Source organism: Pyrgilauda ruficollis, unplaced genomic scaffold (genome assembly GCF_017590135.1).
Source record: "Pyrgilauda ruficollis isolate IOZ18807 unplaced genomic scaffold, ASM1759013v1 scaffold60, whole genome shotgun sequence".
In the NCBI taxonomy this organism is placed as follows: Eukaryota; Metazoa; Chordata; class Aves; order Passeriformes; family Passeridae; genus Pyrgilauda; species Pyrgilauda ruficollis.
Genome location: NW_024527711.1, coordinates 4,890,757 through 4,905,768, shown reverse-complemented (window position 1 = coordinate 4,905,768; position 15,012 = coordinate 4,890,757). Strand labels below are relative to the sequence as shown.

Sequence of the window (15,012 nt, the reverse complement as noted above, 5' to 3'; positions counted from 1 at the left end):
GAGGGCTGAGTCCTCTTTTTGGGACTCAAGAACGAAAATGACTTCTCAAAATCAAACCTTAAAGCACGTGAGACTTAAAGCACAGTGACATTTTCCCAAGGAGATGGTCTGCCATGCCTTTCAAAGGGCATGGGCCTTTGAAACAGCATCTAGAGCAATTGTTGACATGCTGGAGGGAAGGAATGCTATCCAGAGGGACCTTGACAAGCCTGAGTGGTGGGCCAGTGTGAACCTCATGAAGTTCAGCTGGGGCAATCCCAAGCACAAATACAGGCTGGGCAATGGATGGAGTGCATACCTAGGGAGAAAAACCTGGGGGTGTTGTTGGGTGAGAAGTTCAACATGACCCATCAGTGAGCACCCACAGCTCAGAAAGCCAAACGTGCCCTGGGCTGCATCACCAGCAGCGTGGGCAGCAGGGAGAGGGAGGAGATTCTGCCCCCTGCTCTGCCCTAACCAGATCCCACCTGGAGTGCTGCATCCAGCTCTGGGGCCCTCAACACAAGAAAGATGTTGAGCTGTTGGAGCAAGTCTGGAGGACGCTGCTAAGACGCTCAGAGGGCTGGAGCACCTCTGCTATAGAGACAGGTTGAGAGAGTTGGGGCTGCTCAGCCTGGAGTAAATTCTGGGAAGCCCCTAGAGACCCTTCCAGTGCCTAAGGGGCTCCAAGAGAGCTGGGGAGGAATTTTGACAAGGACATGAAGTGACAGGACAATAGGACATGGCTTCAAACAAAGAGAGGCAATTGTTGACATGCTGGAGGGAAGGAATGCTATCCAGAGGGACCTTGACAAGCCTGAGTGGTGGGCCAGTGTGAACCTCATGAAGTTCAGCTGGGGCAATCCCAAGCACAAATACAGGCTGGGCAATGGATGGAGTGCATACCTAGGGAGAAAAACCTGGGGGTGTTGTTGGGTGAGAAGTTCAACATGACCCATCAGTGAGCACCCACAGCTCAGAAAGCCAAACGTGCCCTGGGCTGCATCACCAGCAGCGTGGGCAGCAGGGAGAGGGAGGAGATTCTGCCCCCTGCTCTGCCCTAACCAGATCCCACCTGGAGTGCTGCATCCAGCTCTGGGGCCCTCAACACAAGAAAGATGTTGAGCTGTTGGAGCAAGTCTGGAGGACGCTGCTAAGACGCTCAGAGGGCTGGAGCACCTCTGCTATAGAGACAGGTTGAGAGAGTTGGGGCTGCTCAGCCTGGAGTAAATTCTGGGAAGCCCCTAGAGACCCTTCCAGTGCCTAAGGGGCTCCAAGAGAGCTGGAGAGGAATTTTGACAAGGACATGAAGTGACAGGACAATAGGACATGGCTTCAAACAAAGAGAGTAGATTAGGTATTGGGAAGAAATTCTTTCCTGTGAGGGTGGTGAGGCACTGGCACAGGTTGCCCAGAGAAACTGTGCAAATTCCATCCCTGGAAGGGTTCAAGCCCAGCTTGGATGAGGTTTTGAACAACCTGGTCTAGTGAAAGGTGTTGCTGCCCATGGCAAGGGCTTGAAACTGGATGATCTTTAAGGTTCTTTCCAACCCAAACCAGTCTCTGATGCTATGATAGGGGGTTAGTGCTGTGGGATTTGCACCCAGGACCTTCCGCTCTTATGGAAGCAATAAATAACTTCATGCCTGCACACAAGCAAAGCAAGAAGGGTCAGGCAACCAGAATGGTCCCATGGGGAGGCAAAAGTGACAACAAAAAGTCTGGGAAGGAGCTATGGGGCCATCAGTAAGGTGGAAATGCACTTGGGATCCTTTAGAAAAAGCATTTTTCACTAATGAATGGGTAAATTTAGTGCTTCAGGACTGAAAATATTGTTTTGCCATCTAGGTGAGGTGGAAAGCTTTCACAGAGGCTGAGGATTCACAAATGTAGTAGCTGTCTTTGGACAGGTTTGTCCCCAGTATTAGACGGCCATCCCTTCTAAATTTTTGTTTCGATAGAAAGGAGCAACATATACATATATATACTTTTACATATATATTTTTCCCTCTTTTTGACACAATGTCCATAGTTTCCATACTGGGTGCAGGCCCAGGAGAAGACTGTCATGGACCTGGCAGGCAGACAGGTGCAGTCACATCCCAGTGCTGCTTGAGGATGCAGAAAAATGCAACACGAGGGTCTTGCCTTGGCCATGGCACAGAGCTCTGGGCTCCTGGCTCTGGGCGTGCAGGACAAGCATGGCAGGACTGGGAGACTCTTGGGAAATGGGTGAACTCCTCAAAGTCATTAGCTCATGTAATAACCTGAAGAGTCTGCGTAAGGCTGTAGAGGTGCCACCTCAGGCTGGCAGGGTTCCAATAGGAATATTTTACACTCGAATCTCTTTTCTTGACTCTATGGAAAAATGGCCCATTTATTCTTGCACTGCACCTCTTAGCATTATAACACATGGACGCAGATGGATACAGAAGCACAGCTTTTCTTCGGAGCTGATTGGAATGGGGCAGTGTAAATGGGAGGCACAATGAGCTCCCTCTGCTCTGTGGGTCTTTTACCAGGGGTTCATACCTTTTGACCCTGCCTCCTGCAGGTCTCTTTTCATTCCATTCATGCTGTTTGAGACACTCACAGCTGTCACAAGTTTGAGGTTTTAAGACGTATTGGTCCCTGGTGTGACTTGGAGAGGGGGAAGCAGGGACCTGGACAGCACTGCCAAGAAGGTGCTGCTTCCTTTGACTAGGTGGTTACTGCTGGTTTGGCTAACACTGCCCCTGACCCCCACCTGTGCATCCTCAGGGCAACCCAGGCTTACCAAGCGCTTCATACCAGCTATACAGGTGGCAATGCCATGGCCTTTTAACCACCCCTGCAGGCAGCTGCCAAAGCAACCACTCCCTTGTCAAAGCCTGGAGCAGGTCTGGCTAACACGTCTTCTCCCACCTGGCTCTGCCAGAACTGGATCCCTTTTCCAGCTGCCTATGGTTCCCTCCTGCCAAAGTAATAAAGGTTGTGTGCTGCAAGGGGGTGGCCCAGAGTACAGCGCTGGGACACAACATCAGCATCATCACTCTTGCTGCAAGCAGGAGAGATGAGCAGAAAATCAAACCCATACTGTTGGTCATGGTCACGCAGCCAAAGGTATTAGGGATTTGGAACTGGAGGAGGAACAGTCTGTTAGGGGAATTTCCATTCCATCACCTTCCTCCTGGCAAGCACCCGGGAACAGACAGGCAAGGCAGACGGAGCTGGCAGCCGGCTTCTACGGAGAAACCATGAGAGCACTGGGGCTGCCAATGTTTCGCTGCTCGAGGACTGCATGGCCAACACATGCCCCTGCTGTATCTGGGGCTGAGATCCTGCAGAGGGGTGTCAGTCTGCGCTGGAGGATGGCAGTGGTGGTGGCATGAGTGCAGAAGAGCTGCCTCTGAGTACACAGGTGCATTGTAGGGCTCCGAGTAAGGAAACAGCCTTGGCACAGACTTGCACGGCTTGGGTTATCTCTCTGCAGAACTGGGAAAAGCCAAAGTGGATGGAATAAAAAAAAAAATCAGGACTGAGCTGTTCCCAGAGAGACACAAAAGAGCTCTTACAGTCAGGACACATGCAGGTATCAGTGTGATAGAGACACCTATCTAGGACCAGGGTTGGCCACCTCCAGCCAGAGCTCCACTGAGAGGTGGGGTGACACTTCTGCCTGCAGAAACAGCACAGGACTGTTTCAGGCGGGGAAGAGGATGCTGAGCTCATCTCCTTGCTCCCTTGAATTTCAAGGACTCTTGCAAATACCAGAGCACAGAGGTTATGTGAATAAAAATTACATTAGCATGCCGAGCAACTTTGTCAGCAGTTTCTTATTAAAGCACTTGGTCCTCTCTGTAGTGGGCATTTCCATTCAACCTCCCCCTCGTCACTGCTAACAGTCAAGTGGGCTCTCCATTAAATTTGAGCTCATGTAAGAAACAGTGAGAGGGTTGATTTCAATATTCTCCTTCTTGTCCCACCACGCACAAGCTGTTGCTACTTATTAAACATTTTAAAATCCCTGCTGCCAAAGTCCCCAGGAGACATTTATCTGCCATAGTCATAAATGACTTGCCAGCATGCTACTCCAAACTGCATTTCCCAGCCAATAAATACAAGCTCCAGAATCAGGAAAAGCAGGGCTTGGCTCTAATTTTCAGTGGTATGTCACTGGGATACTGTAACTACTTTTAAATTCAAATCAGCTTCCTAAAAATTAACTGGTTTTATCAGATACAGCACAGTGGACTGTTAAACACATAGCCTCATGTACTGAAACACTATACATTTAATGAAGTTATGCCATTAGCAAATGTACAACATGGGTGCATTAAATCCACCTATAGAACAGCTCTATGTATGAGAGAGGATTTATTTTAGCTTTTCTCAATAGAGCAGGAGTCCCTTTTCTTGGCTTTTGCTAGGTTATTTAACTAAGACCAGGATTTGCACACATACAAGAAAACCCAAAAAGTATCTACTCTCATAATGAAAAAAGACCAATTTTTTTTCTTTTTTTATTCCAGTTCAGGAAGGAAGAGAATCATCTTGCAAGGTAATATAATCAGCTCCTTTGCCTCTATAATCTACTTCTGCTCAGCAGGAGCCCCCAAAGAAACAATTTATGTCCCAAGTGAAACGTGAAAACTACTTGTAAGGTCCCTTTTGAGGCACATGATTCGGACGGTCACTTTCAGAGTATCAGAATCAGCGTTGTCTTCCATCTCCTTTCTTTCTGGGAAGAGCTCTCTGGAACACCATGGGCTCCCCCTGTTCCAGGTGGAAGGCTATGTCCCTGCCCCAAATCAGAAAGGGTTAGGATGACACTAGTTAGCACAGACACTCATTTTGCACTTACACCTACGGACGTACGTTGATGACTCCCCACTTCAAATTCCTCACAAAGAGGGGGGAAAAGAAACAAAAAAACCCAAAACAAACAAACAAACAAAAAAGGACAAGAGACAGTAAATTTCACTGTGATCACACTACGGCAAAATATACCTTCTGTTCATTGCAAAAAATGCATGAAGGCCAAATTAAAGCGGGAAAAAAGTATGTTGCATGAGTTACAGTGCAACCGTATTATTCCTTCTCTTTCTATCTTCCTCCCCCCCCACCTTGTTCAGTTTAGAAAAAGGATTGAGTACAACACAGTCAGGTAAGTGGCCACAAAAGAGTAGCTGTCTTTGGCAAGAAGTCACCGCATGGACCCTCTCTGTCACCTTCTGCCCATTTCACTCTGTCTCATGAAGTGGATGTTGTTGGCGCTGTCTGAGAGTTCGGGGTACTGCTCCACTGAGATCACAAAATAGCCATCGTAGCCCTGTACCCGGCCCGTGTTTAGCACTTGTTGCTTCTCCCCTTCTGTCCACGAGCGAATACCCTCCTCCCCATCCCGCAGTCTCTGCTGTTCCCGGGACCAAGCTTGGGTGACGGCGCGCTGTCGGGCCAGCTCCAGGACGCGTGCCTTCTCCTCGTCCAAGGTGGTCCCGTAGCGTGTGTTTAGACACAGTGCACCGTACTGGAGCTGGATGTCCGTGTAGCGTCTAGTCCTCCCACTCAGCACTGTGTTGATCTGGGACACTGTCACATTCACGCCGTTCTCCAGGGTCCTCCGCCCGCCGCTGAGGCCCAGGATGGATAGGTCACCCTCTGATGGGCCCTGCTTAATGAAATAGTGTGTGTCCACCCCGTCGATGGTGAAGTGCAAGTTCTCCAGGTAGTGGGCGTTGTTCAGGATGGCCGCAATCCTCCGCCCGTCCTCGTTGGCCACGCTGATGATGTCAGTGGCCACACGCCCGTCCTTCATGGCGAACTTGACGCCCTTGCCAAAGATGGAGCCTCCAGAAGCAAAGTTCTTGTTCTTCTTGACGTGCTGGCAGCCAGCGATGCTGGAGCTGTAGATTTGTTCGAAGCGCTCCAGGGTGACAAAAGCCTTCAGCTGCTTCTGCACTTCACACTGGACCCCCAAAATGGACTGAACAGGGAGAGAAAGAAGAGAACAACATATTAGAAAGAGAAACCTGATGACCCAAAAGCATTATTAGGATGCTGGAGAGCAGGAGAACATACTTGAAACATGTGATGAGAGCTCCATTATTTTTTCCCCCTTACCAGATTTTTTCAAAATTTTAATTCCTTTTCATGGAAGAGACATATTGTCCCCTTCTAATGCTCATTGTTTCTGTAAACGGAACTGTATTTAATCTCATAGATTGAAGGATGTAAAGGTAGAAAATGATTTTTTTGCCTCAGTGATGTGGGGGTTAAATTTGGACGCATAATTAGGTTCTGTTTCAGTGTTCTTCTGCATATAAGAAACAACTTGTCCTGTGGCCATGATGCTTTACCAATTGCTTTCAGATTTTCTGTGAAGCGTGCAAGTATTTATAAAAGTTTTTTCTATTATAACTCCATGTTGTAACTCCTAGTGCTGCCTTCGAAGGCCCTGAGTGACCTGTATGACCCTCAGAGTGCCATAACCTCTTTGTATTCCATTCCAACCTGGCCAAAGCAGGTTGTTCAAAACTCAAGGAAGGCATTAAATCCAAAACTTATTTCCTGAAAACCCTCTATAATTTGCCAGGCTTCCTGAGTTAATGCCAACCGTGCCTGATGCTCAAGTTTTAGCTAATATAGAAACAAAACTGAGAGACAACAGAGCCCAGATCATTTGCAGTCCGGTGCAATACAAAGTCACTTTTGCTGTTAGGGTATAATGGAGCAAGCACACAGCGAGTCAGCAGCTCATCATTACTGCAAAATGTTCTGGAAATGCTCCTGTCAATTCATGGTAGTGCTGACTTCTTACAGACTCCTGTTCATGAACAATTATTTGCTCAAATTTCACAAAAGCAAGAAGATTCGATGACAAAACTCTCCTGGCACTGCCAACGGCTCAGTTCAATAATGTAATGACACCCAGGATTAAAAATAGGCTACAAAGTTTACTCCATTCCAATTATTTTGAGGAAATTAAACACCCATGAAGGATATTGCCTTAAACTGTCCATGAACTAGAGATTCACAACCTGGGTGCAAGAAGACAATTCTGATGATGCAGGCACTTCAGTGTGGACCTCTCACACAAGACTTGTAACATGACAAGAATAAGGGAATAGAGGAATACAATTTCAAAAGCATATTTTAGGTTGTAGAACATTAAAATTCCCAGAAATTACTTTTGTTCGAAGTGCTGAGTAGGCTGGTGTACCTTCTCAATTTCCCTTTTTGATTGACAGCATAGCAGGTGGAGCAGGAACCAGTTTCCTATGAAAAAGGAGCTCTTTCTGGTTTTCTGTATTCTGCCTGCAGGGCATCTCATACATCCTCTAGAGAGCAATATAATTAACAGACTGATAGGGAGCCTAGCCCAGCTTCTCTGCCAATTGCACAAGTGCTCTAATTATGCAAAAAATGGACGTAATTAATGTAGATGTCAGTGATGATGGACTTGGAACAATTAGGCTTCTAGGCTCCATGAAACACTCACTGTTCTAAACAAGTGCACACTGCACAGCCTTGGTAATTAGCTACTTCCTCTTCAAAGAAGTTTAAATGGAGAATTCTTCTCAGGTGTATCTCATAGGGGTTGACTCTAGGTGGTCCCTTAACCACTTTGTATGTCATGCTGCCTTTCCAACTTGCCTCAGTAACATTTACCAGTGATGGGAAAAGGCATCTCTCAGCGCTCATACCAAATCACTGCTCACTCAAGGATGTAAATCAGGTTTTCTGTGCTACACTGTATGTCCTGTGATCACTTATGTATCACCATCTATATATACATCACCTTGTTTACCAGCAGGTGAGTGATAAAGAGTCCCTGGAATTAATTGCACCATCTACTGATTATCACCTTGGGGAATGGAGCTCCAGGAGGTCGGGCAGTACTGGGCACGGACGAATAATTCCTATCAAAAATTGCCCCTGTTTCCCCTTCCATTTTGTCTTGATCACCTTATTCTTGATGAGCTGCAGGAACTCTAGTATGTTTTTGATTATGAGCAAATTATTAGGTAAAGATATGAAGGTCTCCAAATTAGGTTGCCTGAACAAACCTAAAGTGGTGGATCTGGATGTAATATCAAAATTCACAGGCAGACACGTACCTTCAGGTGTCTTAATTAAACAAGAGCACAATCAGAAAAGGGTTTTCTATTGAGGACTGGTTACTTCCGGGCTCTCCCCACCTTTTTTTTTCACATAGGGAAGCAGGAAATGAGATGTGCAAAGCTGTAATGCTGAACAATCACCATCACCTAGAATCACAGACTGGTTTGGGCTGGAAGGAACCTTAAAGATCATCTAGTTCCAAACCTTCTGCCACAGGCAGGGACAACTTCCACTACACCAGGTTGCTCAAACTTAACTATTAGCTATCAACTATTTCAATAACTAAATGCATCTCTGTTACCTTGAAAACAAGCCCAGGATGACTTTGAAATGACTTTTTGAGTGCATTTCTTTGATAAAAGAGTGTATTTGGGAACAGCATTCTGTTAAAAGGAAAAGCAAACACATCCATCGGAAAAAACCCACCAACCAACAAATTCAAGCAAACCAGAGCACAGCCAGCGTGTATGCTGTGCTGTGAATATAAAGAGGGTGGAGGCAAACAGATTATACATAGTTCAAAGGGGCAGTGTATCCCTGACTTTGAAATTACTATTTGTGTTCAATCTTAGAACTCATTTCAATGAACTGGCAAGGAAAAGAAACAGAAAATTTCCATCCAAAGCTGCAGTGGCATGTGCTATTCTCTAAAATTGCTGCTGCTTTTAGCAATTGTAAACCAAGGCATCTATAAACCAGTTTTACAGAAGAAAGAATGGAATTCATTGCTATTTTATTTCAATATTTGTTGCTCGATGTGAGTGACAAATATGCTGAGTTTGTTTTTCCTCACAGTCTTTTTTAATCAGATGTCCTTAGGTGACATTTCACTTTATCTAGTAACAACCCTTTGGAGAGAAGAGAACGACCTTCACCATTTGTTCTCTGCTGCACAAAGCTCAGGAGAGCGGCACATTACCGGGATCTCTGAATAGCCTCTTGCATTTTGCCAGCACCTCTTGAGGATTTGAAATACCATCGCCAGATCCTATCATCTGTTGTTTTTAAATACCGCCTTCCAGTGTGAGACTGAAAGCTTTAATTTCCCATCAAGGACCCAAGATGTGAAATACGTGAACATGCTTCCAAGTTTCTTTCTATCCTTGTGCCATTATAGACAGATAGGTGTTTCTCTTACCACCATATGGCTTACAACGCAGAAAGCTACTTTTTCCAAAAGGTTTGGAAGTTGTGAGTTCTCTGATATATGATTCATTTTTAATGCCTTCCTATTTATCACAGTATCACAGGAAGGCTTGGTCTGTAAGACCTAAAAGATGATCTTCTTCTAACCCCCCCCTCCAATGGCCCAGGATGCCCCCACTAGACCAGGCTGCTCAAAGCAACCTAGCCTTGACCAATCCCAGGGATGGGGTATCCACTTCTTGTCTGGGCAGCCTGTGCCAGTGCCTCACTGCTCTCTGGGTACAGGATTTCTTCCTAACATCTAATCTACACCGCTACTGTTTTAATTTAAAACTGTTCCCCCTTCACTTATCCCTATTTGCCAGTGTAAGAAGTTGTTCTCCCTCTTCTTTATAAGCCCCCTTTTTATTTACCCCATAGCTCTCTGTTAACAAAGCCATTGCTCAGTCATCAGCCTCCTCCCTACATTCCATGTGGCCACCACCTGGAGACAAGTCTCTGTTTGGATGTGCCCACCAGCATGGCTGCACTGCAGGCTCTTGGGTTGTCCGAGAGGTGACATGTGGGGGAGCAGAGGTGAGCCATAGGCCAGCAAGGCCAGTGCTCTGGATGCTGACTGGCTGGGAATGAGCCAAACAGGAGCACTAACTCAGGGGCTTAGAGGATACGTCTCTCCTCCACCCTGCCACTGTACATGACTGTTGGGGGATAACGAGGTTGAGTCCATTAAGCAGATTTCATGTGTGGAGAAGTAAGAGGATTTGCCTCCTCCTCTTGCTCATCACTTTACAGATATCTTATCTATTTTCATAAATCCTCAAGAGCTTAATGTCTTTGAGACTTCAACTGCTTTCCCTTCATTGGATTCTTTGAAAACTGACAAATACAATACGTAAGTGGGGGCTGATGGACAGACAGCGTGACAGTCCAAGCCCAGGCTAAAGGACCTGCAGTGTCAGGATGCCTTCCCTGAATGATGAACACTGGCAGAGCCAGTCTCTCAAACAGATTGTCCTTGGAAGAAGCTCTGCCAGAAAGCACAGCCCTATAGCTCACTTCCTGGCTGAGCATCCCAGAGCAGCCCTTGCCTCCAAAATGCTGCTCCAGAGGGGATGCCAAAAACTACTTCTCCAGCAAAGCCTGTAACAGGCACTGCAGAAAACAGGACCCTTCCTAGAGACAGTGCCCATGGGATTGAGAGAATGTTAGTTATAACAGGATGTAGATAATGATACAAGTGCTGACTCCAAAACACCCCTCCCTGGAAATAGAGTTGTTCTGGCTCCAACAATTACCTGACAGCTCAACAAGACAAAAAAGGAAGGGAAGAAAAAAAAAAAAAAACCCAACAAAAAACCAGAAGAGAAATTGGATTCAGGTGCTGCAGTTCCACAATATGCCAGAGGTCACCCAGAGTCCCCCAGTGGCCAATAACACTGAACTTGTTCAACAAACAATTTAGTGACAGCCTCACAGTCGTGGGGAGGAGGGGGGAGGTGCTGCACAATGGAGTATTGGATTTTAAATGTCACTTCAGAGCTTTAGGGGGTTAGTAAAAAGCTTATGACATGCTGGCTGTTTTTGAGGTGGTGGATGCTCAAAGTCAGAATTATCTCTACTGTATTCCAAACCAGCAAAGCAAGTACCAAAAATGTTCTGGAAGGAGATGCTAGGGCCCTCTGGTTATGCACTCTGAAGAGAGATGAAGCAGCCATTTATGGGTGTTAGTTGCTTTGTTATTGTGCTCCTTTTAGTTGTTGCTCTCTGATAAAATAACAGACTCAATCTGGTGGGCTAACTTTGATCAGCAAAGACAGTGTAGTAGCTCAAATATACTTTCGTCTATCACAAGGAGGTATGTGACCCAGGGATCAGAAGACATGGAGATGAGAAAGTTGTACATCATTCAGTGATCAATGCCTTGCCCAGGCTACTTTTAAATGACAAAAGATCTAGAGCTTACTCTATATGCTCTGCAATACCATATACAGTTTGATCAGTCTTATTAACTGAAAATGTTTCCTGTGCTTTCATTTACCTTGTTTTGTTATTTCCTATGTGAAATTTTCAAAAGTTTCTATTTTCTTCCACATGCTTCAATAAATACAGAGACAACCAGTGACAAGGAGGACTGGACTGTGTCTGGGAATGTGTGTTGATGCCTGAAAGGGTTGGGAGTGAACAGAACTTTATGGATACATCAGTGTTGGATGCATGGATAGGCGTACAAGAAAATGGATCATGTGTTCAGGTATCATATGTGAATGAATTTTGGTATATGCAAATATGTGTCTACAATATGCTGGGTGTGACAGAAAGCAAGGGAATCCTGCTCTACAGCATTTAAGAACCACTTGCTATCACAGCAGGATCCTGCAACTGTAGACTGAAATAAAAATGCTCATGTTTTGTTACTGTCATAACAGGGGAAGAATATGAAACAGCCTGCAATGGTTAAACTCCACTTTCAACATCTGAGTGCAAAGGGACTCATCTGGAAGCATGACAGCTGTATAAAGCCCTCTTTTAACGAGCAGGGCCCTGCATAGCCCTTACTGCAGCTTCTGGCTTTAAAAACCTGTGAGGGACATGGAGATTTCCTTTTTTTCTTATTGCTCCTTCAAGCAGATTCACCTAAAATTGGTGGACAGAGGGGAGGGTTCTCCTTGATTTTATTTCCAGCTCATCTGCCTATAGGAACAAGGGTCAGTCATCACCTTGAGCTGTCACTCAAGTAACTTAGCTATTCAATAAGTCAAATAATGATATCATAATACACATTAAAAATTATATATATATTACACACTATAAACACATAATGAACTAATGATAAAATAATAATAGAATACTACCAATAATAATAATTTCTGTGGTGGTTCTGTGAGAGTTATTATCTACAGCACATAACAATACAGAGATGGTCTTCTGTGCAGTCTCTGGGTGAGCCTTTCCTGTTTGCCTACTCCTGTACAGCTTTGCCCAGGGAGACTGTGTCCCAGCAGAGAGGAGGAAAAATCCTGAGGCTCTCTCTCATTAGAGAAATAACTTCTATTAGCATTTTATTGCTTAATCCAAGGAAATAAGAAACAAAAAGGGAGTCTCTGAGCTCCAAACCACAACTGAGTCACTGCACTGTAACAGTTTTCAAACATCAACCCAGCCATGGTAATTTTTTTAGTTCCCCCAATATTATTAAGGGACACCTCATATAAATTTCTTGTTGAAGTTCAAGCTGGTACATTTTATCTTGTCTTCAACATGGCTGTGAGGCTGAGTACCAGTGATGGACTGAGACATGACTATTATCAATCTACAGTTAATTTGTTTGTACCTTTGAGTGATACCTTTCGTGGTTCAGGAAATGTGACCTCCTGTTTCAGATTATACCTCAAGAATCTGCTGCAGGTCATCAAGATTTCAGTGAAGCCATAGGTAGGAGGGCAGATGGAATCAATTCCATTGCCTACCTTTATCATATTATTAGCAGAAACGTGGAGAGCATGTCCTGATCTCCCCAAGCACGTTGGTGCCTCACTGCTCTTGAAACGTCTGAGCACCCAGAAGCAGCAAGTGGGAGTTCAGACTAAAGAGGATTCAGACTAAACAGATGAAAGCCACCCCAGAATACAACCAGGCTATTAAATGGAAGAGAATCCTGAAAGGTAAATGACTTTCAAGGTCATACACTGATAAGCAGTAGGGCTGGGATTTAACCTGGGGCTCTCAAATCCTGACCCTGTGCTCTAACTTTTAACAGTGCTGCCTCTGTCTTTCAGCTGAATAAGTCCCAACAGGAAGATGGGAAAATGATTGGGCTGCGAAAGCCCTTCTCTTGGCAATTTTATCACTGAATTTTGCACCAGCATCTACCCAAATGCCTTGGGAAACAAACCTGTTTTTAAAAGCAGGACATAGTTACATGGGATTTAACCCGGTCAGGTAAAATGAAAGTTTAATATCATAAAAAAATTCTTTTTGGAAAGATTCTCTGCAATACAAAAGAGCTTCCTGTGCAAGTAGTGTGACTTCTTGTTTAAGACATTTTAAACCAGAACGAATAGGTTTCTAGAACAAAAAAATGCCCCCAAACTTTAGAAACCAATTCTGTATCAAGATTAGCTTTTTTTAACTTCTACAAATCCTGAGTGCAAAGGCCTTGAATTTAGCCTGCAATATGTGATAATGGGGCCTCCTGTGGGAGAAAGAAACAGCAACACACCACTTCACTGAGCAACCACCAGAAAATATCACAGGAAAAAGCACCATGGCAGTAGGGAACTTGATATGTGATTATTTGGTCAGATTTCAATACTGGAATGGGGTTTGACTTGCTCTTCATCTCACAACATGCTGGTAGAGCTTTTTCAACCAACATTGCAAATGGGTAGTTTGCTGATAAGGGCATGAGATACAGTATGGAGTTGCATGGATCACCTTGCTATTGTCCCATTCCTGGGTTTTCATCTGTGTGTGGATTAGCTCATAGGATGGCTCCATGGCATCCATGTCTGGCTTGGGGTAGCCGGGGATGACATTGTGCAGCTGGAACCCAAAGGTGAGCAGCCAACTGTTGACATCTGGAAGGGAAGAGAAATGTAAATAAGATTATTTGATCTCTCAAGCAGGATTGCCCAGGAAAAGGCCCAGAGAAGGACCCCACGGTGGCTGGCACTGTACCAGTCTGGACAAAATGATGAGCTTCTGCTTTGTGCGAAGAGCAGAAATCTTAATGGTCCTACAATCAGCTCAGAACACCTCAGCCCCAATACTTCTCTCCCTGAGGACTCTCAAAGGGTCTGTAGGCTGAAGACTAAATTTAGAGCTATGTGCCAGAATACCAGGACATCCAGGATGGACAGCTCAGGCATTTAGCTGGTGCTCACAGAAGAGGCTCTGGACATATCCACTGCTTTTTCCATGAATTTCCACCTCAGTCCAGAGTTTCCTGGCATCTTTCGTAAGGAGCTGTAGTTTGAGTACTAAACCAGTGTAAAGTCACATCATCTTTTACAGTGATATTCATAATTCGACTTCATACTACCTGCAAGGTACATTATAGTGAAAATAAGTGTACAGACACGGCAGATATTTTGCTCGGGTAGTTTTTACAAACACCTTAAAAAAAAAAGGTCTATGGATGGTGAGAAAACTAGTGGCTACCAGTGATAAATTATTGTCTTATACAGAAGAGGGACCACTGGCACTAAAGGGAACGTGATGAAAACCTAGGCATTTGGAACATCATTCCTGCATTTACTTCCCAGTAGATTACAAAGTCTTCCTTGATTTTTTAATTGCACAGCTATTAGGAATAGCAGGTGAAAGTTAATCTGCTGGAGGAAAAAATTATGAGGTTGGGTAACTCCTAGATCTGCTTGGGATTAGCATCACTTCCCCACTTAACTTCAGAGCATTCCATGAGCACACCTTGTTTGCCTTCACTTAGCTCCAGAGGACACACCTGCTACAGTCCCTGAGCAATATGGTGTGCATTTGGCACACAATAGCAATTCCAAGGCAAAAAAAGGTATGAAGGTGAAGTTTAACTAATATTAGCTCCCAGGACTCTTAAGTGTCTGGATGTAACTGGAATTTTGTTGGTGATTGCTCTGCTTCAAGTTGGAAGTGCAAAGGCTTGACTTTCATTTTGCTAAACTCAATAAGTGTTGTTGAAACAATCTGGAGACAGAAAAACAATTAAATAATCAAATATGCATCTTTGAATATTTTTTTCTCTATTCCCATGAGCCTAAATTAATGTTTTGAAGAACTGGTTGGAAAAGA

At 44.8% G+C, this 15,012-nt stretch overlaps 1 protein-coding gene across 1 annotated transcript in view; it reads right to left on the bottom strand.

Moving 5' to 3' along the window:
* Window positions 1-4,334: 4,334 nt before the first annotated feature.
* Window positions 4,335-15,012, bottom strand: part of TENM4 (teneurin transmembrane protein 4) — a 589,520-nt gene continuing 578,842 nt past the window's right edge. The window contains exons 31-32 of the mRNA XM_041483687.1: window positions 13,663-13,805; window positions 4,335-5,944 (exon numbers count right to left, since the gene is read on the bottom strand). Coding sequence (XP_041339621.1) covers window positions 5,186-5,944; window positions 13,663-13,805 — 902 coding nt within the window. The 3' untranslated portion in view covers window positions 4,335-5,185. The remainder of the gene's footprint in view (window positions 5,945-13,662; window positions 13,806-15,012) is intronic.